The 23,181-nt window shown below is 41.4% G+C and overlaps 1 protein-coding gene across 6 annotated transcripts in view; it reads right to left on the bottom strand.

Moving 5' to 3' along the window:
• Nucleotides 1–2,247: 2,247 nt before the first annotated feature.
• Nucleotides 2,248–23,181, bottom strand: part of LOC100079951 (NEDD4 binding protein 2 like 2) — a 31,673-nt gene continuing 10,739 nt past the window's right edge. For 2 of the 6 annotated variants that reach the window (XM_029048043.2, XM_001510814.5), the window contains exons 5-11: nt 22,397–22,473; nt 21,009–21,155; nt 7,646–9,429; nt 6,683–6,768; nt 6,107–6,152; nt 3,794–3,979; nt 2,248–2,445 (exon numbers count right to left, since the gene is read on the bottom strand). In XM_029048043.2, the coding sequence (XP_028903876.1) occupies nt 3,831–3,979; nt 6,107–6,152; nt 6,683–6,768; nt 7,646–9,429; nt 21,009–21,155; nt 22,397–22,473 (2,289 nt within the window). In that variant the 3' untranslated portion in view covers nt 2,248–2,445; nt 3,794–3,830. Of the gene's footprint in view, nt 2,446–3,793; nt 3,980–6,106; nt 6,153–6,681; nt 6,769–7,645; nt 9,430–15,763; nt 15,981–16,823; nt 17,023–21,008; nt 21,156–22,396; nt 22,474–23,181 lie in introns of those variants that run through there. The other 4 variants (XM_029048044.2, XM_039914886.1, XR_005661160.1 and 1 more) reach the window with 4 other exon arrangements.

Genomic DNA, 23,181 nt, shown 5'->3' on the forward strand with positions numbered 1-23,181 from the left:
GGGCGAGCCCGGGGGGGGGGGGCAAGCTCACGTGACCGGCCCGGGGTGGGGGGAGCCGGGCTCCTCCCCCCCCGGCCACGTGACGGGCCCCAAGGGAATGGGGGCGCGCATGAGAGGCCGTTCCACCTTCGTTCATTCGGCCCTAGTTATTGAGCGCCTACTGTGTGCCGAGCACTGCCCTAAGCGCTCGGAAGGGACAGTTCGGCAACAGAGAGAGACCGTCCTTGCCCCACGACGGGCTCGCAGTCTAGAAGGGGGGGAGACAGCGAAAGAAAACGAGTGGGCAGGCATCACTACCATCAAAATTAATAATAATAATAATGGTCGGCATTTGTTATCAATAATAATGGTATTTGTTAAGCGCTTACTATGTGCAGAGCACTGTTCTAAGCGCTGGGGGAGAAACAGGGTCATCAGGTCGTCCCACGTGAGGCTCACAGTTAATCCCCATTTTACAGATGAGGTAACTGAGGCCCAGAGAAGTGAAGTGACTCGCCCACAGTCACCCAGCTGACAAGTGGCAGAGCCGGGAGTCGAACCCATGACCTCTGACTCCGAAGCCCAGGCTCTTTCCACTGTCTTTCACAGTCTTCATCCCCATTTGACAGATGAGGGAACTGAGGCCCAGAGAAGTGAAGTGACTCGCCCAGTCACACAGCTGACAAGGGGCAGAGCTGGGATTTGAACCCGTGACCTCTGACTCCCAAACCCGTGCTGGTTCCACTGAGCCACGCTGCTTCTCTATGATCACGATTATTAACAAAAGTTTCGGGGGGCCGGGTTCTACCAGAAATATAGTATCCCTTCCCCGGCCCACTGTCCTGAACGACCGAACCCTTCTGAATAACCCAGCCCGGAAAGACCTTTCCGCTTCTGGGAACCGAAAAGATTCGGGGCCAAGTCGGGCTAATCCCCTTGAGAATGAAACCCTCTGTCATGAAACAGAATGGAAATTAAAGGTTACAGTATACCAGTACACACTGGGTGCCACTCTCACCGCAGGGCTCGCAGAAGACAGAGGGAGTTATTGCATTATGCGATCCTAAAAGAGATTTACAAATTGTAAAATTGCCTCAGGAACGCTTGTGCTCAAACTCTATTAAATTAACAGCTGCTCAAACCATAAATCAACCCAGCAGACCTAGCTGGAGTGAAAAATAAGAGGAGGCCTGTAGCAGTCTGCCTGGAAATGGGTGGAGAAGCAAGGGTTGGTTTAGAAAAGGGGAAACAAGACAAAATGAAAGACAGAAATCACACAACAGGGACTGGCTCTGTTCCTGAATCTGCCTTCTGGTATCCCAATCTCCACGCAGTATTTGCTCAAAGAGAGCAACCCCCCCTCTCCTGACTGCTTGACTGGTTTGGGTGACATTGCTTCAGACTGTTCCACCCTCCCTTAAGTATCCCTCTTTTCAGTTTACCACAGCAGATTATTAGGTACCCAGCCGTCATCCCTTCTTTTCTCACGCCCGGCCCATTGGATCCGCGTTGCCGTGAGCATTGCTTCGATGCTGGTGAGCTGCCTGCGTTCCGAGGCCTCGTCGTTGGGAATCTCGTCTTGCCGTTTGAGGTTGAGGATGGTTCACAGTTGGCAGTGGTGAAATGGCTCCAGAAGCTGAACGTGTCTTCCAAGGATTCCCAAGAGGTTGGATGTCAAAACCACCTCACAGACTTGGGCTGGAGTTTGATGCCTCACCACCACATAGAGAAAATAGAATCATAAAGGTCACTATGGCTTTTTGGTTGGCAACCACCCTTAGAACAAAGTTTTTCCCGGTGGGGATCACAGTGACACTGGCCTGAGGATGTAGGATGGGTTAGAATCCAGGGAACATTTTGGGAGACTTGGGAATTGACTGGGAACCACAGAGATACTGAAAAGACGGGCCAGGGCACTCGAGAAGATTTCAGCTTTGTTCCTCCCAAGTGAGGAAAGAAAAACTGTAAGGTTGGTGTCCAGAAATCATCAGCGATATGATGTCTTGACATCTCACACTTTACAAAACAGCCCATTTGTCCCGCCGCTTTCCAGAATCTGAAAATGCCGTCAGGAGGACGGCATCCAGAATAAGTACCCCTCATGAGCCTGGGCAGGGTGGTCCAGATGGATGGTTGGGTTTTGTTCAGTTTTCAATCAACTGACCTGGATGTCTTGTCTCCCTCCTCCAGGTGCCACCCAGAGTTACACACACTGTAAGTAAGATCCTGAAATCTGCTTCCTGAGGAGGAAGAAATGCTCACAAATTATTTCCATTTTCTTTTGCTTTTTATTGCTTAACAGGAAGGAGAAACAGGGAAGTTGGGGCAGAGGAATCAGAGCAAAAAGGGGACTGTCAAAAGGACCGGGGGTTTGAATTCAATCCTGCCAATCCATTTTCCCCTTAGTTGGAAACCGAGGCCTTTCCGGGTCCTTCCGGTCTGGGAGGTGCCAAAAATGAGACAGATCTGAAACATAAAATAATTTTTTTAAAGCAGTGCAATAGCGACTAATGTAATTCAATTCTGTGTTGCACATCCACACCCCCGATTTACACTGCCCCTGTGCTGTCACTTTCACCAAAATCTAAACTCCTCTTCCCTCATCCACCCTCTCCCCTACTCCCCCACCTCCACCCCCATTCCTGACTGGAATGAGGGACCTTCTAATCCTTTGGAAAACAAATGGTTATTGGCAATGGATCCCATTTAGGAAAAAGCCAAACAGCACTAATATTATTAGTACACTGCTGCTAATACCAGTGCAAACACTCTTAATGCAAGGAAGCTAATACTTGTAATCAACGGTATTGAGTGTTCACTGTGTGCTGAGCACTGTACAGAGCACTTGGGAGAGTGCATTACAACAAAGTTGGCTAACTCAATCCCTGCCCACGAGGGGCTTGCAGTCTATGGGGCAAGGCACATAATAAAGATTAGGGAAATGGGAAATACAAAGGTAAGTACATAAAAGCTGTGAGGTCGGGGTGAGTGAAAGTGCTGAAGGGGTGACAGCCAAGTGCATAGTCAACACCAAGGGGAGGGTGGGTTTTGCGAAGTGAGGTCCTAGAAAAGTCCTCTTGGAGGAGATGGGATTTTAGTAGGGTTTTGAAGGTGGGGAGAGCAGTGGACTGTTGGATAGGAAGAAGCAGGAGGTTCCAGGTCCGAGGGTGGACATGGGCAAGGGTCGGCGACAGGACACCACGACTGAAATTCAGAGAGTAGGGTGGCATTTGGGGAGCCGAGCGTGCAGGCTGGACTGTAGTGGATCAGTGAGTACTAATATCTGTACTATTTCCCGTCGGTAATTTAATATCTGCTTCCTCCCATAGACTACAAGCTTCTCGTGGGCAAGGATCTTGCTTACCAATCCTCTTGGTATTGTGCTTTCCCAAGTGCTCACCACACTGCTCTGCACACGGTAAGTGCTCTGTAAATACCATGTCAGTAGTACACTAACTACCCTTAGCACTTTCAAGCTACTACTAGTACTGATCCTGAGAGTACACGGGTGCTAGTAATATACTATTAGTGCAAGGATGTTATACTATAATATATACTAGTATATATTATACTAGTATATATTATACTATATAGGATGTTACTATATACTATATAGGATGTTATACTAATATACTATTAGTGCAATACCAGTCCCAATACTGTTTGCCAGTAACTCTCATGGATGACTTCATTACTTGAGCGACAGAGAAAAGTTTGGACTTCAGTGGTGTTAAAAAGGGAATAATTAAGGACGTGCCTGTCCCTATGTTTATGGAAACATTTTGGGGGCTTTAAAGTACAAGGAAACATTTACCTTCTTTCTGGATGCAAGTCTTTATAAAGATCGTCCATTATGATCGGTTTGACATGGAAACCCAATCAGCACGGGTATTCACCGGAAAACTGTCCTCTCTGTCCCCTTTTGGCAGGCTCCTTTTGGAATATTCTTGTTCCTCCTGGTGGTCAGGCTTATCTGCAGCCCTGAGTCTGGAAAGATCAGCTACAAACGGAATCACTGTAATTAGAACTATATTCTAGAATTCAAATGTCTGTCTTTATTGTAAAGAGTCAAAAAGAAGTCAGGATTTCTTGTCTATAACATCCTGGGTTCCATTTATCCGAGGACCGGATTCCTCACCAACAACCCCCATGGCTAACTAAGTTTTCCCTCCATTCATCCATCCCCTCTTCCCAAATCTCCACATCAAAATCTTGCCAAAGGGATTATAGGAGTGGTAGGTGCTCCAGGCTAGAACTCCAGAGGGCTTTGGTCTCAGTTTGGAAGTCAGAAAATTGTTATAAGGGGAACTGTGAGGGATGAGGAGGCTAGGACTGGGTCAGTAGGAAACACTATCTCACCATGGTTTCAGGATTACCCCCCATACTTCTACTCTAGACCCTCTGCATGGCTCAGTAGAAAGAGTCCAGGCTTGGGAGTCAGAGGTCATGGGTTCGAATCCCAGCTCTGCCACTTGTCTGTGTGACTGTGGGCAAGTCATTTCACTTCTCTGGGCCTCAGTTCCCTCATCTGTAAAATGGGGATTAAGACTGTGAGCCTCATGTGGGACAACCTGATTACCCTGTATCTACCCCAGCACTTAGAACAGTGCTCTGCACATAGTAAGCGCTTTAACCAATACCAACAATATTAAATCCTTAGGGCTTGGCCCCTCCAAGCCTTCTCCAACGATTTACAGTTCCCACCCCACTCCCACCTTCCTTCATCTGACTGACCCTTCCCCAACCCCATCCCCACCATCCACCCAACCGTCTCCCATGATTAGCCCTGCCCTGAGTTTGTTTTTTTTTCTAATGGTATTTGTTAAGCACTCATTATGTGCCAGGCATTGTACTAAGCACTGGGGTAGGTATAAGCCAATCAGCTTGGACATAGTCCATGTCCCACATGGGGCTCACAGTCTTAATCCCCATTTTACAAATGAGGTAAATGAGGCACAGAGAAGTTAAGTGCCTGGCCCAAAGTCACACAGCAGATAAGTGGCAGAGCTGGGATTAGAACCAAAGACCTTCTTACTTCTAGGCCCGTACTCTATCTACTAGGACTATGCTGGAAAGAGCACAGCTCTGGGAATCAGGGGAATTGAGTTCTAATCCTGCCTCGGCCTGGTGCCGGTTGATGGAGGAAAAGCCTGCATATGCACGTCACAGGGTGTTGCACCCCTTCCCACCTACTTGCTCACTGCACTCGATGCCCCAATGGGAACACAATGAAAAAGGATCAGAAAGTGTGAGAGGCACTAGGACAAACCCCCAACACTAGAGTCAATTCCTCCCCACAGGTTCTCAGTTTTGAAACTTCAATTAGCCCTTTTTCCCTCTTCAGTGATTCTTCCCCCCTCTCATTTCTCGACATATACCCAGCCCCCATTTCCCAGAAATTCCCCCAAATATCTGAACTTCCCCTCCCAAATCTCCTGTCCTTCTTCCATCCTTTCCAACATCTTTCTCTTTCTAGTTGGCCTAGAAAACATAATTTTGATTCTTCAGCTTTTACTGGATAGGCATGAACATTCTAAATAGAGAATATACATTTCTCAAGCAGCCAGTTTTTTTTTTTGAACTAAAGCATTCCAATCGAATGCCTGAAGATTGCATAAAGTGATTGCACAATGCAGAATTCCAGGTAAGAGCACAACTGAAACAGAGATAGCTGGGTTTACTTCGATGATTAAACATACAAAGCAAAGTGCAAAATGTTTAGTGTAATGTCAGCCTGATGTCAATTTAAAACTATGCTTATGTGCGAGCTATCTCATTTTCATTTTTATTCCTCATTTCAGAGATGTTTCTGTTTACTTCTCTTTCCTCCTCCAAACTCCTTATTCATAGAATACTAAAAGAAATTTGCAACCACTAAAGCCCTGGAAATAAATTCAGAGACCTAACTTTAGTATTTTCTATGAACTGGAAGCCTAAATCTTACAGAATGCAGCAGAACTAAACACATACAAAGAGCAGATTGGAGGCTGCTATGATCACAACCCAATTTCCTATCCTTTTGTGTTTAAGTTTTCCATGCAAGTTTACATTAGCAGTTCACAGAACCAAGTTTCCTTCCTTGCAAACAATATGAACATTAGGATCTTCTGGGAGCAGCTGTACTTACAAATTAAGGACTTCTTGCTCTGCTGGCTAATCTTTTTCTGCCGTTCCTAGAAATAATACAATGCAATGAGAGGTGTTCAGTAACTTTTGTAAAAATTTTAACTGCCTTGCCTTCTTCCTCCTATCTGCAAAAGTCATTTCAATGTCTTTCTCCCCTAATAGCCTGTAAACTCTTTGAGGGCAATGATCATGGCTGCTAATCTTAAGGCACTGCTCTGCACATAGTAGGCAGTCAATAAATGCTACTGTTGGATGAAAAAACAATTATTTTGTATAGGGAATCCCCAGTTTGCATAGAATAGCTCCCCAGGGACTCCAAAATGTATCCATATATCCAATAGAGGGTGCATATATGCAATTTCCTCCTTACCAAACTGTCCCACTGGATTTGCAAACCAATGTACATATTGAACATTTCTTCCCCCATACAAATGCAGGTACATTTTTTCCTCGTTTCAATTTGAAGTCTACCCTTTCGCCTCTGGGCTTGATGGTTACATTCTGTACTGAACACTCTCCAGATATTTTTTAAGAATCATGTCAGTCAGAAAGGGCCCTGTAAGACACAGTAATATACCTCTACTGAATTCTTCCACTGCAAATGGATCATCTTCAGGGTTTTCCAGTCAAGGGGAACTGTGAAGTCATCCGGCAGCAACGACTCTATGAAAAACAACAAAATGGGCCATATTTCTTCAGTCTTACCTAGTTTCACTTGCGCTGGGGCCAAGATGATATAGAAGGGCTAAATGATGAAAACTCAGTTCTTCCAAAACATGGCAGTTACATTCCTGATGAATTTTGTGTGAAGGAAGAATATCATTACAGCATGTAAACCTGCATCATGCTATCGGACCACAGCTCTCCCCATCTTCAAAGGCTTTATGAAATTTCTCTCCTTATAGGAGTCATTCCTTGATTAATTTCCTAACGCCCCAAGTCAAATCCTCCAAACTACCAACTCAACACTAATCCATTTACAACCACCCGTAGCATTTCTTGACAGGTCAACTTACACGCTCCACTGTCTAAACACTCATTCACAAAGTCATCTTCCCATTCTCTTCTATCTGTAAATTATTCAGTACCTATCTCCCCCATTATATTGTAAGTTCCTTGAGGGAAGAAGTAGTCTTCTACCTCTATTTTACCCTCCCAAGTGCTTAGTACAGTTCACTGCAGACAGTAGGCACTCAGTCATTAGTACATTATCTAGTTTCTCCTGGTGTCACCTGCTCTTCTTAGAATATGTTATTCTTCTAACCATCATCTAGACTTCTTAGATAGAAGCCCTTGCCTAACTTTGTTTTCACAGAGTACTCAGAATAATTTATTTTCATCCTTCTAGAAATCTTAATGCAATGTAAGGTGAAATTGTCAAAAAAAACCCACCCCAAATTTATGGGGAATATTCTAATGCTACACCACCCTACCAAAGTAATGCATTAAGTGGAAACCTTTGAACATGTTTTAACAACTGTCAGTAGACCACTATAATAAAATCCTGGCAAATTTATTAAAATCAATTGAAAAATATTACCTATGGGAACTCCAGGAGATCCAAACAGCCCTACAAGTTGGAGAGCAAATCCCAGGGATAAGGGTAGGGCAATGGAATCGGGTGTAGGATTTATCGAATCTTGATTGTCTTCCATTTGTAAAGATTGCAATGGCTCTGGTTTGTTCCTCTTGGGCAGCTTTTCACTCAAACCTCCCGAAAAGACATTAAAATGAGTAGGATACTCAGATGTGACTCTAACTGAGGACAAAATATCAGGCTCACTCTTGAAAATCTCTGAAGTTAGTTCCCTTCCTTTCTGTTTATTTCCCCCGACGGCCTGCAGCTTCAAGGGCAGAAGTTGTTTCTCACGAATGAAAGAAACCTTCAATAAACTAGAGGTACAGTGCAGCAGTGGAGGAAGAAATTTTTCAGAAAGACACCCAGGAGATCTCAGCAAGATAATGTGAGAATGAGGTTTGACACCAGAGCGAGATGAAGCAATTTCAAGCGGATCGTGATAATACTGGGGTGGCTGATTATAGGCTACTAAGGGTCCTTGCTCATTCCCCTTTTCATGGTCCACCTCAGGAAGACTGCTCTTTTCTGTTTCCACAATATTTTCCAACCAGCGGCTGTTGGTTAAGAGTGTATCCTTGTCCCTCTCTTTTATAAGAATTGCAGTCAGTCTAGGGAGATGAAAGTTTGGAGCCAGGTTGAAAATCCTTCTGGGTCTCCCTTTTTTCTCCGTTGCAACTGATGTCTGCGTCTGCAGAGCAAAGTGGTTTCTGAGAACATTCCCTCCTGTTTCGATGACTGGAATCATATGTGTCTTTTCAGTATTGGGAAGCGACAGATCTTCCTCCCATAAATGACAGTCATTCTCTCTCAGTGTTTGTGGACTGGTTCCTTCTGCTGCTTTCGAATGGCAGACCAATTCAATCCGTCCCACAGTGCTGTCCGAACAGGCTCCTTTGGGCTGCCTGCCTTTCCTTTGTCTCTGCTCACAGACGAACTTGTGAGGACCCTCTGGCCAGCTCCCCAATAGGGCATTGCTTCCAGAGCCCAACTGCATTCGTTCATCAGGTGAACAAGTTGAAAAAAAGGCCCAACTATTTGTTTTATTTGGACTGGATTTATGTTCACCTTTAAAACTATCTGAAACAGATCTACAATGATTAGACAAGGCTTCCTTTTTCTTGTGATTTTCACTAATTATGGCACTTTCCTCCTTGAGTACATATGTCGTCTTAGCAGAAACAAATCTGTCACAAATGTCTAACACCATTGTGTGACTCACTTCAATACAGTTTTCTGCTTTCATACCGGAGCGCCGATCATTCCCTGTACAGGAATTAGTTCGGTTTCCTACAAGATTTGGGTTCTGATCCATTATCTGTTGCTCAAATGCATGAGTGTACAATTTTTTACTCTGGCTAGAGGTCATATTTACAAGAAACAGATTACTGCTTTCTCCAAGTGAATGACTCTTTGGTGGTCCTGACAGTGCTACAGAAATCTCTGAGAAGACATTTGGGAAGGTTTCTTTTTCCAAGTCAGGTTTTTGGGATGAGTCCCTTGCCCAGCTGCAGCGATTTTCAGAAATTATTAAAGTCTGTCCTGGGTCTCCAACTTTACCCTCTTCTTCTGAGTCTTCCTCTTCACTCTCTGATGTGTCCTGGTCCTCTGGTGCAAGATGACTTAAAGTATCATCTGGCCTTTTCTCCAGAATTTTACTGTCATTCTTCAGTTTTCTATTTCTTCTTCTATTTCTCCTCTGTTTGGCTTTACTCAGTTTATGCCCAGTTTTCTTCTTCAAATCTTCTCTAAATGCAGAAAACAAAAAGGAAGACATAATCTGTAACAGAACTGGTTGAATTGATGCATGACAGAATATAAATATGCAATTATATGAACACATCTCTAGCATCAGATAGCTGATGCTCAGCTGAAGGGATAGTTGTATGGTTGCAAACTGTTACTACAGTCACAAATCATTCATGTATTCATATTCATTAAATCTAAAGTTTGCTTTGCACCAATTCTCCCACTATCCCTAAACGTGCCTGCATGCCAGTGTGTACACACACACATACTCTCTTCCAGGAGGCAGCTGCAGGTCAGCTCCACACAATGGAATTTAATGATTGCCTTTATTATAAACCTCCTGTTTACCACCTCAAGAGTATCCAGGATCCCCCAAAGTCCTAAAAAGCTCCCAATATTGAAAAGCATCAATTTGCATATTTTTACAGTGGTCAGGACACCAGGCAGGGTGCAATAAATTGACCCTGTTAACTGCACCTGGGGATTTAGTTGCTGTGCTGACTCCGAGCCAGAGCCTCAGTTGAGCTGGCAAGTGGATGCCCGCATCCACCCTCAGAGGGGACAGCCCTGCTGGGTACCATGCTGCTGATCCAGAGGATCCCTTCTTTTTCTCTTGGTCCTGGACACTAGGGCCTTGCTGCCCTTCATCTTTCTATGTTCTCACCCATACCCAGTGTACTAATCAATACACTGGATGTGGGTGAGAACATAGAAATAAGCCCGTCGATTAGACTGTAAGCCCGTCAAACGGCAGGGACTGTATCTGTTGCCGACTTGTTCATCCCAAGCGCTTAGTACAGTGCTCTGCACATAGTAAGCGCTCAATAAATACTATTGAATAGAAAGATGAAGGGCAGCAAGGCCCTAGTGAGGGTTAAAGTTCAACAACTTTGGTGCCAGAAACAAAAAAAAAACAAACTAGGTCTTGCCCTTTACTCGTGTCGACATGAAATTTTAGTCACTACTCCAGTCATAACTCAAGCCCCTCTTGACCACTCGCTAAGGCAAACAAGCAAAGAATGGAGTGAGGGAGGCAGGAAAGGGTGGAAGAGGCTTAAGCAGAAGCAAATGTTGAAGGAGCCAATAAAGGAGAAAAAGGGAGAAGAAAAGATAGAAGAAGAGGAAAAGTGAAGGAAGAGGAGGAAGGAGAGAACAGGAGAAAAGGGAAGTGAAGAGAGGGAGGATTATGAGGAGAAAGAAGAGAAGGAAAATGGAAGAAAGGAAGGCTAGGATAGAAAACAAAGGGAAAGGCCATGGGGGAGGGAGGAGAGTTGATTAACTGAAAGAATATGGAGGAAGCAAGTGAAGCTAATGAAAATTTGTACCAGCCCCCTCTGCCTGCATCACTTCACTGGCTTCCAAAGAATTTGGAGGGCTAACACTGAAAAATCCCTAGACGATCTATAGGTCATATTCTGGACTCCATGGGAAAAAAGAAGCAAAATCTATGAAGCAGCAAAATAATGTGAAGACTAATAATGAAAGTAATTGTGGTGTGTGTTAAGCAATTACTATGTGCCAGGCATTGCACTTTCGCTGGGTAGTTACAAGATAATAAGGTCCCACTAGGATTCACAGTCTAGTAGGAGGGAGAACAGGTATTTAATCCCCATTAGGCAAATGATGGAACTAAGGCACAGAGGAGTTAAGGGACTTGCCAAAGGTCTTACAGCAGGTAAAAGGCAGAGCTCAGATTAGAATTTATGCACTTAGATATTTGCCCCACCCTCAGCCCCATGACACTTCTGTATATATCCTCCCTTACATTCTCCCATTTCCCCTATCTGAAATTTGTATCAATGCTTGTGTCCCCTTCTAAACTGTACTACTGTAGTTTGTACAATTCTACAAACCCTATTGTATTGTACTAACCCAAGTGCTTAGTATAGGCTTTACATACAAAGTGTTCAATAAATACCATTGATTGATTGCTTCCCCAACTTGAAAGCCAGGGCCAATTGCCCCATACGGAGTCAGACCCTTGATAAGAATGAACAGTGTGTTTTCTCTTAGTTTTCATTAGAATCATAAATACATGTTTTGTTCTGGCAAAAAAAAATTCTTATTCCCCCCTTATATTTTCAATTATATTGTTCTCATCACATAGTTGCTCATTATCCTTGAGGTTTACTCACACCAAGCTGTTCAAATGGGGACTTAATAGTCACACTGTGAGCCACGTGGGGGTTTTTGTTTGTAGTCCTAGTTCCTGCTAGATATTTTTGGACCAAATCACCAAATTCTTCAAAGTTATAATTCTTATCTTTTTCTGTGAAATGCCTCCAGTGTGAAAGCTGTCAACTTTATGCATTATTTTCAGTTCAACCTAACCATATATTTCAGTCCATTATTTTTAACCTATTTTCTTGATATTTTCTCTGTAGAAAAATTATTCAGTTCAGTACAATTATTTGAAGAACAAGCACATCAAATTTGCTTTTCAATTATTCCTCAGTTGTGAGAACTCGGTCCACTGATAATACTGCAATGAAGTTACTGAACCCAGTAAAATTCATTTACCTCCTTCCCAAACAAAAATATTAGAGTTTCAGGTGCCCCAAGGTTGGCACATGGCTCAAAGCACTAAGGCTGGAGCGCAATGTGGAGGCCAGAAGCTCAAGGTGGGTATGCTGAAGGTCAGAGAGGCACAGGCACACCTTTCTGAACTGAGGCCAGTCAGCCAGAAATGAGAGCAAAGATAGCCAGGGCAGTGATCTGATTGTGGAACTGAATCAAAAATGGTAGTCAGGAATTCCTCCGCTCCCAGATCCCTCCTGGTCACCTGCTCTCCAAGGTCTCCAATGTGCTCCTGCTCCTCCTAGATGTGTTACCTGCAGCAGGTAGGTGTGTGTTTGTGTATGTGTGTGTATTTGTGGGTCTGTGTGAATGTGGGACTCCAATTTTAAGAGGCAGAGTGGATATGTATATGTGTATGAGTAAATAGGAATATGTAAATCATACAAAATGCTACATCAGGTGATGAAAATATTTTTCCAGTACAAAATGTCCAGAATAATAGTACATCTGAAATTTTTATATTCATTCCTCTGAAATCCTCATGAATATTCTCACATCAATACACCGTCCTTATGTGGACCATGACACATTTCAATTATTTTAAGAAAACACAACAGCAGGAGAACTTACCTTGGAGCCAGGACAAAGATTAGCTCTGGACATCTCTCCCTTCCACCCTGTAGTACTCACTCACGGAAGTGAGAATACGGAGGGGAAGATGAGTGAGTGTTCCTGGAACTCTTTATTGGACATTCTCCAACCGAGGACGGTCTAGGCCTGAACAAGGAACCCTAGGCTTTTGAGTCACTTTAAACATTTCTGGACCCAGAAGTGTGGACCACTTAGAGGACTATCGATGGGCCCATGAAGCCTGAGGGTCCTGGGGCAGGTACCTAATCTTTTCCTGAGCCAAAGGGAGACTAAGCTGCAGGGACATGTGCATGTACGCACTCACACACACATACAGTAAGGAAGGTGGATATGTACACACATAAAGTCAACACACACTTACAGGGTCATTCTATACATTCCATTTTCTCAGCTATCTTAATGAATTTGTACTTCATCCTGCTTGTATGTTATTCCTTATGATTTTACTAATGAATTTAGTCAGTCATTTTTGTCTGCCCCTCTCATAGTAGATTGTTAACTCCTTGAGGTGTATTGTACTCTCCCAAGAACTTAGTCAGCACTTAGAATAGTGCTTTGCACATAGTAAGCACTTAAATACCATTATTATTACAGTGCTCTGCAAACAGTAAGTACTCAATAAATACAATTGAATAAATGAATTAATGAGGAACGGGAACCTGTCTTTCTACTGCTGTACTCTCCCAGGCTGCTAGAACTGTACATAGTGCTTAGTATAGTGCTCTGCACACAGAAGCCCTCAATAAATGCCATTGATTGATTACTGCTCAATAAAAGCCTTCAATTGATTGACAGATTTGGAGGTACCCATATAGATTACGAATATGTGCACAAAGAGGTCAGGGAGGCAGATACCGACAAAGGGTGGAGAGGGGAAAATACAGACACACCCTCCACAAGGCTTGTAGGTCACACGAGAAAAGCAGTTGGGGCTCCCGTCAGTTCTCAGCTGGAAGCTGGGCCCACGTTTGACTGGGAGTTCCGCTTCGCAGCTCAAAGTTGGGGGTGGGAGAAAGCCTTGACCCAGCTCTGGCATTCGCTCTTGAATGGAGCAAGCCCCGGCCCTCTGAGAGAGACAGGAAAAGCTTTGGAAGTAATGTGTGGTCCAGTTCTTTTGGAGGGGAGGGGATGGCCCGCAATGACCGTTCAGTTCACCATAAGGCTGCCTGGGTGGTCTGCCATCATCCATTCTTCACCCAGAACTACTGGGTTACCTTGAGCCCACCATGGTGTAATAGGACCTTCTCATTGGCAATTCTGACCTGCCACTTGATGTCAAATTGGGTTTACAGGTGATATGGGTAAGCGTCAGATGCCAGATATGCCCCCTGGGGTAGGTCCAGCCCTTGGTCACACAGAATGTTGAACACCACCAAAACTTCACAGACTTGCAATCTGGTATGAAGCTGGGTGCTCGCTGCCACTGTTTATCTACAGTAGATTCTGTCAACTTGCAAAAAGTGTTTTGCCTATGCACTATTAGGCTCTGGGTTGAAGAAAACTGTTAGCTGGGTATAGCATTTCCCTGATGCTTTTCTTCCGTTTTTTTTCCAGGCTTTTTGGTCATCCTGACAGCGAAGCAGTTTACAGAAAGCTCTGCCTCCTTAAATATGGGCCTCCGGAAAATGGTTGACAGCATACAGCAGTTTCCGGGTAACCTTCTCAAAGACCTCTGATCCTGGTGGAAGAATTTCCTCTTGAACTGGAAGAATATTTGGATTCCAGCTTCCTGCTCTCTCATGGCATCCTTCAACAGGTATGAGGTTTAAAAAGGCTGGGCCCATCACATTGCTCTGCTTTATTCCAGTGATAGGTCGAGGGGTCAGACAGGGCACCTTCCACTCTGATAGGCCCCTCCATACCATCGTGGAGGAGCCTTAGGATCTGGATGAACTTCTTTGAGCCTCATTTGCACAGAAGTTGCTGGATCCCAAGTCTATTGGCAAGGAGGTCAAAAGCTTTAAAGGGTTAATGCTCCGTTGATACCTTAGGACTTCGAGTTGTTTCCGGCACTTCTGCTATATCTGTCATGCTACAAGGTGTGCTGTGTTGTGATCTGATCGGTAAAAGGTCTCAGGGAGTCCATGCTTCTCCCCAAGTGCCTACACAAGAGTGCACTTAAAGACTGGGAGAATTGAGCTCATAAAATCAAATTAATTTATAAAACATTAAGGCACCATAGGCCACTTAAACACTAAATTTAGAGAAAGAGGTCAAAACTTTTTATATACATTACATGGCACCTGAAAACAAGAAACGCATGAAAGATAGAAATAGAAAAGGGTTTCTTTCCTTGATTTTTCACTCAATATATTAAAGTACAAGTATATGCAAAAGATCCTTTCATTCAATAAATTCACACAAATTAAAGAATTTTCAATGAGCACTAGAAAGATGGTCGGGCTACCTTTTTTTTTTATAACGAAGAATATTTACATTAAAATCCACATCGGAAACCTTTTTTCCTTATTCAAGATAAGCAGCAATATTTCCTACCTTCAATTCTTTTAAAGTATCTCATCAGATTATAATACTCCTTAAAATCAATGCCATTATAGAATAAGGTTTACTGCTCTGCAATTTGGTAATATTTAATAATCCAGCACCACCTTCAAATATATCCAGTTCAACTGGACCTAGCTCTTCTACTGCCCCCATCTTTAGCATGCCAACCTCTGACAATCCTACTGAAGTCATCTATCAATCTATCGTATTTACAGAGTGCTTACTGTGTGCAGGACACTGTATTGAGCACTTGGGAGAGTACAACACAACAATATAAACAAACACATTCCAGGGGAGCGGGGAAACACGCATCATTTTACTTTCTTTCCAGAACCAAGTTTCCAGGTTCCTAAAGATTTGCCCAGGAGAGATGGTAAGAACTGAATTGTAAAAAAATCACAAACAGCTTCATGTTTCAGTTAACCACTGCCGCAGTGACAAGACATTCCACGGCTGTGGCCCTGTAACAACAAAATTAATTCCCCCAGCACTCGCCTGGTTTAAAAACAATTGTTGCATACCTACCCATGGCTGAAAATCCAACAGAGAAGAGACTGCCTATAAATTCTTCAGGCACACAATCCCCAGCCCCTTCTTTGCAAGCTTCTCTTCATATTATGAGGTCACAAGAGAGTAGTTCTAGAAACAGATCATGCTTACCTCATGTGCATGTCTCTTCTGATACACATCTTATGATTATAACCTTATACACCTTGGGATTTTACTATATAGGAGACTCACACCTTAAGTAGGTCACTAATGGAAATTGGACTGCAGTAAGGTTTAAAAGACAGGGAAGCACTCCCACCGTCTCCAGCCTTCTTAGCAGCAGTTCTCTGCAGGGTTGAGTAGCTCTTCTTAACTGAAGACATCTGGGACTCGGAGCACCTGTTGAGGCACCAATCTAAACGGGCCTCACTGGGAGCATTTCTTTGATGGTCACAATTTATCTGGGCCTCTGTGAAAGCTTTAAGAACATGCTTTTTGGAAAGGGGAGTGGAGAAGGAAGGAAAGAGAATGCCTAAGGAAGGACATGAGAAGAAATTAAGGAACTAAGTAGAAATAGAAAAAGAAAATGATAAGAAAGACGGGCCAGAGGAGGAGAGGGAAGGAGGAGTATTCTACTATAAAAAGTTTGGAATTAAGGATAATGTTTAAAAGACAAAGATTTAGGGTAAAAATAATCCCAAATGGAAAATTTTAAGAATTCTAATTTTTGGAGCCTCATTTTTACTTGTTTGCATTTTTGAAAATATTAGCAAATTTCCACAGCAGAAACATTCTAAATATGACTCTGTATTTTGATACCAGTACAAATCTTTCTTCTGACACTCCATCACATATGTGGCCATACACTGCTAAAAAAAAATGTAATTTCTAATGTAATCTCTAATTTCCCAAGAATATGATATCCAAAAGGGAGAATGAAAATGAGCATTAAAAGACAGCTGACTGCATTTTTAAATATAAACTAATTTATGAGCAGGGTTTTTACTTTTAACACTTTAAGGGATTAACAGAAAAAATATGAAGTCTTTTTATTGACTTCCCTACTGTCCCCTACCAGATACAAAACTTCTAATTAGAATTTATTGTCTCTAATTTTTAAAATGGCCATTCAAAATTGGTTAAAGGCACCTTATAGGCAACTTCTCCAATAGTTTTCCAATCATTTAACTACTGAGCAAAGGTCAGGGATATTAGATGGCACATTCCTTACCCTTAGGATGTATGTCCAGGAGGGAAAACATTATATGGTCCAAGCACCCTGTTGCTATCGTTGGAGACCAAACACTGGGCTGGATGAGCCTGGACCACTGATCTGCCCTAGTTACGGCACAGCTTACGTCCTTATGTTCGGGTACATCTCCTTGCCAATGTGCCTCCACCTGGTTCTATGATTAAATGACCACCTACACCTGTGTTAAAGAAATAGCCCATTTAATTAATTTACTGTTAATAATGAAAACATGCTGTATTTACAGAACACTTCTACTGGCAAAAAGCATTCTAAACTGTGCTTTGGGTTAGTTATGATATCCATCCTCTTTGGATTTTGACACAATTTATAGAATGGTAAGCAAAGATTAGAAAAAAATCAGATTGCTCATACTCAATAACTCCTAATCCAAATAAGCAGAATACCATCAAAAGAAAGCCCTCCTGATAAAATTGAAATTGAAAATTCCTGGAGTAAAAACAGTATTGCTTTCTGGGAATAAGAGAACAATTTAGCTTTCATTCAATTCCAGGCTCTTTTCTAAGACATTTATTATTTTCCCCATTTCTATAAGTGGACAGTGAATGTAAAATAATTCAGAAGGAAAATGGGTAGGCAAATTCAGAATATACACACATTTTCTGGAGCCTCAAATCTATACTTTGACCCAAACACTTTGTACCGGAGACTAAAGTGAATAAAAAAACACTCATCCATTCTAAATTTTCTGAATTATGGATGAAACTGTTATAATGTGTCACAAAGTAAAAATGCTTTTCAGGCCTCAAAGATATGGAAATTTGGACCAAGAATTTGAATCCTAACTAAAATGAGGCCATCAGATACCCATTTTAACACATCATTTCCTTTTAGTATCTCCATTAGCAAGCTTATTATTTTTTACTATCTCACAATGTTCTCACTTTCATTAGAATCAAAACTCTCCAGAAAGCCTCCTTTTAAATGTAATTTCCCACCTAAGGAAACTCCTTTTTATGAACCTCATCTGAAAATCATCAATCCAATCTACTCCCTCTCTTTAAATATCTCTCCTATGAGTGGTATTTTAAATGGCCTAGGGCTCCCCATATTTAGTTCCCCAAAAGATTGGACTTATTTATTGGGCACTTACTGTGTGCACAGCACTGTACTAAGCACTTGGAAGAGTACAATATAACAAACACATTCCCAGTCCACAATGAGCATGGGGAAATTACTCAGGTTAAGTCTTAAATTTTACTCTCTTCAGTGACATTATAACAGTATTGTGTATCCAAAAGAGAATGACCAATCTGTCCACCCTAAGGCACTGATTTTTTCAGTGTTTCACTTATTCAAAAACACCACCTATTTGGAGTCCCCTAGCAATCATTTTCTTTACAAAGAAGCATTTCTTTAAAGCAATTGAAGAAATAGAACTTTCATTCAACAGTAAATATCCTCTAACCAGGTGAAATCTTAAGCATGGAGTCATGACTTATGGGCAGGGAACATGTCTACCAATGCTGTTATATTCTACTCTCCCAAGTGCTTAGTAGGTCAGTCTATCATTTATTGAGCACTCTCTGGGTGCAGAGCACTGTACAAAGTGCTTAGGAGAGTACAATATAACAATATAATAGACATCATATTCCCTGCTCACAATGAGTTTACAGTCTAGAGTACAGTGCTCTGCACACAGTGAGCCCTCAGTAAATGATTGATTCTCCAAAGCTGATACTTTCAAAAAATGGGAAATCAAAACTAGATTAACTGGGAGAGTTAAAACAAAACAACTGCATGCTTCCAAAATCTCTAGACTGTGAGCTCTTTATGGGCAGGAACTGTGTCTGTTTGTTGTATTGTACTCTCCCAAGCGATCGGTACAGTGCTTTGCACGTAGTAAGCACTCAGTAAATACGACTGAATGAATGAAACTGCACATTAAGTCCTCCATGAAGTACTCGCCTGTAATAAATTATTTTTCTTAAAGGAAGCATTAAAAAAAAAACAACAGTGCTGACATCTTATTGTCGATTGTCAACAGCACTAAAAGCAATTTTTAAAGTACATAAACTGCAAATGTCAAAGTTCAATTTAATTACTATGCAAGTGTATTTACAAAGTAACATTGTGTGAAAAACCAAGGAAGTGCCAAGGTAGCTTAATCCAGGGAAACAAAGTAGCATGCATACCAAACCCATGAAATATGGCATCAGTTTTTACAAACTGGGGCCATTCCTCACCTGCATTTTAATATGGCAATAACTGATCTCAAAAAGCTGTGATGTCTGAAACACCTTTTTGGTAATAAAGCAGAACACTAAGGAAAAATAACTTAAACAGTTTAATTCTGCAAAGCAAAAAAAAAACAACAAACCACAACTCATATTTAACCACTGGCAAAAACGATCTCAACAGTGAACTGAGGGAAAACTCTAGATAAGTCAGTATTTTGTAGTGTTCAAAATGTTGCATTCAATCTCCTGTTCGTTATTGGTTTATTTCACTGATACTGGATCTTCTATAATAATGATTCAGAAAGCCTTACAATCAGGCATTCTCTCTCTTTCTCGCTCCCACACACACTCGTGTTCCTCTGCATATTTCCTACCTGTTACTGATCTAAGAGGACGAGGAAATGAGAACATGCAGGAGACTAATAACTGGTTTTTGTTCCCTAGGGGAGCTGAAATCTATTCAAACTGTCCCGTGATGTGCTACTTAGACAATGCACTTCCACCACTGATGGGAGATTTCCAAGAATGAGAACAGAGATGTACATGGGCAAAGCAAGCTTGAGTTAATATGGTTAAATGCTTAACGAAACGTGCTCTAACCCTCTATGTATCCAACGGTGTGACATCTAGATATCATGAAGTAATACCCTCCGAAGATTCAGCAACAGTAAGGTCCTTATTACAGTTCTGGGGCTAACTGGAGGAGCTGCCATTTTAGAGGGCTAGAAGGAGAGTTCATAAAAGTGTAACATATGATAAAGGCTTAGAACTAGGGCTTAAATAAGATGTATTTAACTTGAGAAGGGTGGCTTGAAGGATACATGTGGGATACAGTTATAGAGGATGATCTTTATGTTATGAGGAGTATATAAAGGTAATTATAATACTTCGTATGTTTGAAGGGTAATTATAGAGCATAGTGATGGTTCTCTTAGGGCAGAACAAGCAGATATTAAATTCCAATTTGTTCTGAGGGATATCTGAAATTCCATTCATTTATTTATTTAATTATATTAATGCCTGTCTCCCCCTCTAGACCATACTCAATGTGCACAGGGAATATGGTATATTAATGAACTTTTCCAAGTGCTTAGTACAGTCCTCTGCACAAAGTAAGCACTCAATAAATCTGACTGACTGAACTTCTTGGACAATATAGACAGTTAAACAGAAGTTTGGGTTATTGAAAGAGGTTGAGGAATCCTCTTATCAGGATAAACCAATTAAGCAATCACATTTATTGAGCACTTACTGTGAGCACAGCACTGTACTACACACTGGGGAGAGTACAATATAACGATACATGCCTACACTAGCGCATACCTAATCAGGGACTGCAGTGATATAAATGGTAAGACATTAGACTAGATGAATTCTGAATGTTCTTTCAAGGAGTTTAAGTGAAACAAAATTCCCACAACTGCAAAAACTTCTTTGTACAAGAAAAGCACTTCACAAGAAAACATCCTAAATAAAATCTATTAAAATCTTCTACATGGCAAATTAGATGTCCCTCCTGCCACTTCAAAATTGTCAAGGGTAATATTAAGACATTATAAAAATACATTTGAGTTAGTCACAGCTCTTAAAAACCATTCACAGTTTCTACTGCACTCCATAAAATTATTTAGGATCCAAATTTTGAGAAGGATTCTGGTCCCGTTACACTATCCAGGTGTTTTTCTAAATCCAAGGTTAGTACAAATATAAGATTAAAAAAACATTTGGTGCACAATTTTACGTGGTATTTTATTTACATTTTAAAATTGAAACAATTTGCTGGGAGGTAGTGGGGTTTTTTGTTGTTGTTTTTTTATTGGCCTGGAACCTATTCAAACCTCAAGAAAGGTTTACTGTGAAATCACTTAAAAGGTAAAGCAACGATCTGCTGTTAACTGAAAGTAACCTGAATTATCGGTAATCTGAAACACTGACGGGATTCCAAGGGTCTAAACAGCCACCCCACCTCAATCTTCGTTGCAGAGGAGGAGGCCTTTGGGTGCTTTTATGAGGAGGTTCCACTGAATTCATTACGATTGATATGGACATTTGAAATTCATAACGATCCAACATCTGAGCAATCTTCTCACGAGGCACCCCATGCTTATTCCTCCTGCAAAAAAAAAAAAATTCCCATTGGTTTTAGGTTTTTATTCAAGTTTTACACTTATAAGAATCCCAAAGTCAGGCTTACTTATCTTTTAAGGAAGTCAGGTGCTAGGGCTAAGTATCTACCAAAATTTTACCCTAAAAGATACATATTAGCTTTTTCAATGCTGACCAACAGTATATTAAAGAATTTGAATGTACAGAAATTCAAAAATCTAATCAGTTGATGGAATCTCATCTTATTTAGCCCATGAAATATCAAGTTTAAATTGAACAGCATCTTTGTACTCATTATGCTACCTGCAATCTGTTCAACCCCTTTTGCTTACTACTTAACAAAACCAATGACACTGAAATTATTTTAGTCTCTTGATGGAATTTCTGTTTTTCTGAAAACAACACAGAACAAAGTCTGAGCCCAGACAATATTTCGCATGGAAAACTACATTGGAGAAGATTTACTTATTTAAGGAACTTTTAAGTACAATCCAAGTGGTTCAAAAGTAATGGACTAAAAACCAAAATCCATTCTTAAGTAACTAATCACATATCTCTCCACTTTTTTATTTCAGCTCAAGGATAGATTGTGATCCAGGATAGTTGTAAAATGAGTTTTACTGAGGTAGAGCAGTACTCTTCCAGAGAAAACACAAAATTATATTCCCCAAACACAAAATCACAGTTTCTTTCAGAGGTGTTACTGCTTTGGTTAAGGGGGACAAAATGATAATATAGGGAAAGAGGGAAAGCACAGAAGAGATTTAAGAAATGGGCAAACAAAATAAAACCAAGGAAGGAAGTTGAGTATTGGAAAATTGGAAAATGTTATTAGTCTTAATACAGTCCAATTGTCTCAAAAATGAAAAAGCAGAATTTACAGAACCAAATACAATTAATCCATTTTCAAAGCAGAAAGCCCTTAGCCTCTTAACTTTCATCTACTTTATCTGCTATAGAGATTGTCCTTTCTGTGCTGGCAAATATCAATATTCAGTGAACTGCAAAGCAACACAGAAAACCACAAGAGGACAATCAATGAATCACTCAGTAAAAGAGAAAAGATTTAAATTTCAAAAATCAGCCTTCTAAAAAAACAGCTACTGTAACATTTCAAAGTAAATAGCCCACCTAAGCTGCGTCAGGACAAACTCAACATGCTGCAGAATTGTGCCTTTCTTAATCTAACAGTAAACCAACTGAAATAACTTCTCGAAGAAAAAAACTTATAAAATGTGAATTTCTTACTTTTCTAATTCCTCAGGATCAAATTTCCACCATGTTTCAGGTTCATGGAACTCCACTCTATATCCTTTTCCTATGGCCTACATGAGCAGTAAAAACAGAAACAACTCATTTATACAACAGGCCCATTTATACGGAGGGTTTTTAAAAACTGGCAAATTTCGACAAATGTTTCAAAAAATAACCAGCAGCCTGATAAGCATTATTATTAATGGAACTGTAATAGAAATGAAGTCAATGAAAATCGTTTCGATCTCCAATTTCAAGATGGGGTTAGTGAGCAGGGATGGTGGTTCAAGATTAGGGAGGATATAAAGACAGAAAAGGAAAAGCTATTCATTCATTCAATCGTATTTATTGAGCACTTACTGTGTGCACAGAAAATACCACACATCCATACATCCACACACTCCCTCTCCCAAATGATCTTCCCTTCAGTTTCAGATGCATGAAGGGAGATACACACACACACACACACACATACACACATACATCATATATCCCTTCCTTTTCCACAGTCCAGTTTCTTGCTCTGAGCTGTGCGGGCTGCTCTCTGGGACTGATAAAGGAAAGGCAGCAGCACCTTCCACCCAGGAGAAGAAACAGAGTGGCTAGCAGAGGTGAGGGAGACTTTTTTAAAAATTGGATTTGTTAGGCACATACCGTGTGTCAAACGCTGTTCTAAACACTGGTGTATGTAAAAGTGAATCAGTTTGGATACCTTCCCTGTCCCACACTGGGGCTCAAGGCCTAAGTAGGAAGGAGATCAGGTACTGAATTGAATCTGC

The sequence above is a fragment of the Ornithorhynchus anatinus genome, chromosome 20 (genome assembly GCF_004115215.2).
Source record: "Ornithorhynchus anatinus isolate Pmale09 chromosome 20, mOrnAna1.pri.v4, whole genome shotgun sequence".
Lineage (NCBI taxonomy): Eukaryota > Metazoa > Chordata > Mammalia > Monotremata > Ornithorhynchidae > Ornithorhynchus > Ornithorhynchus anatinus.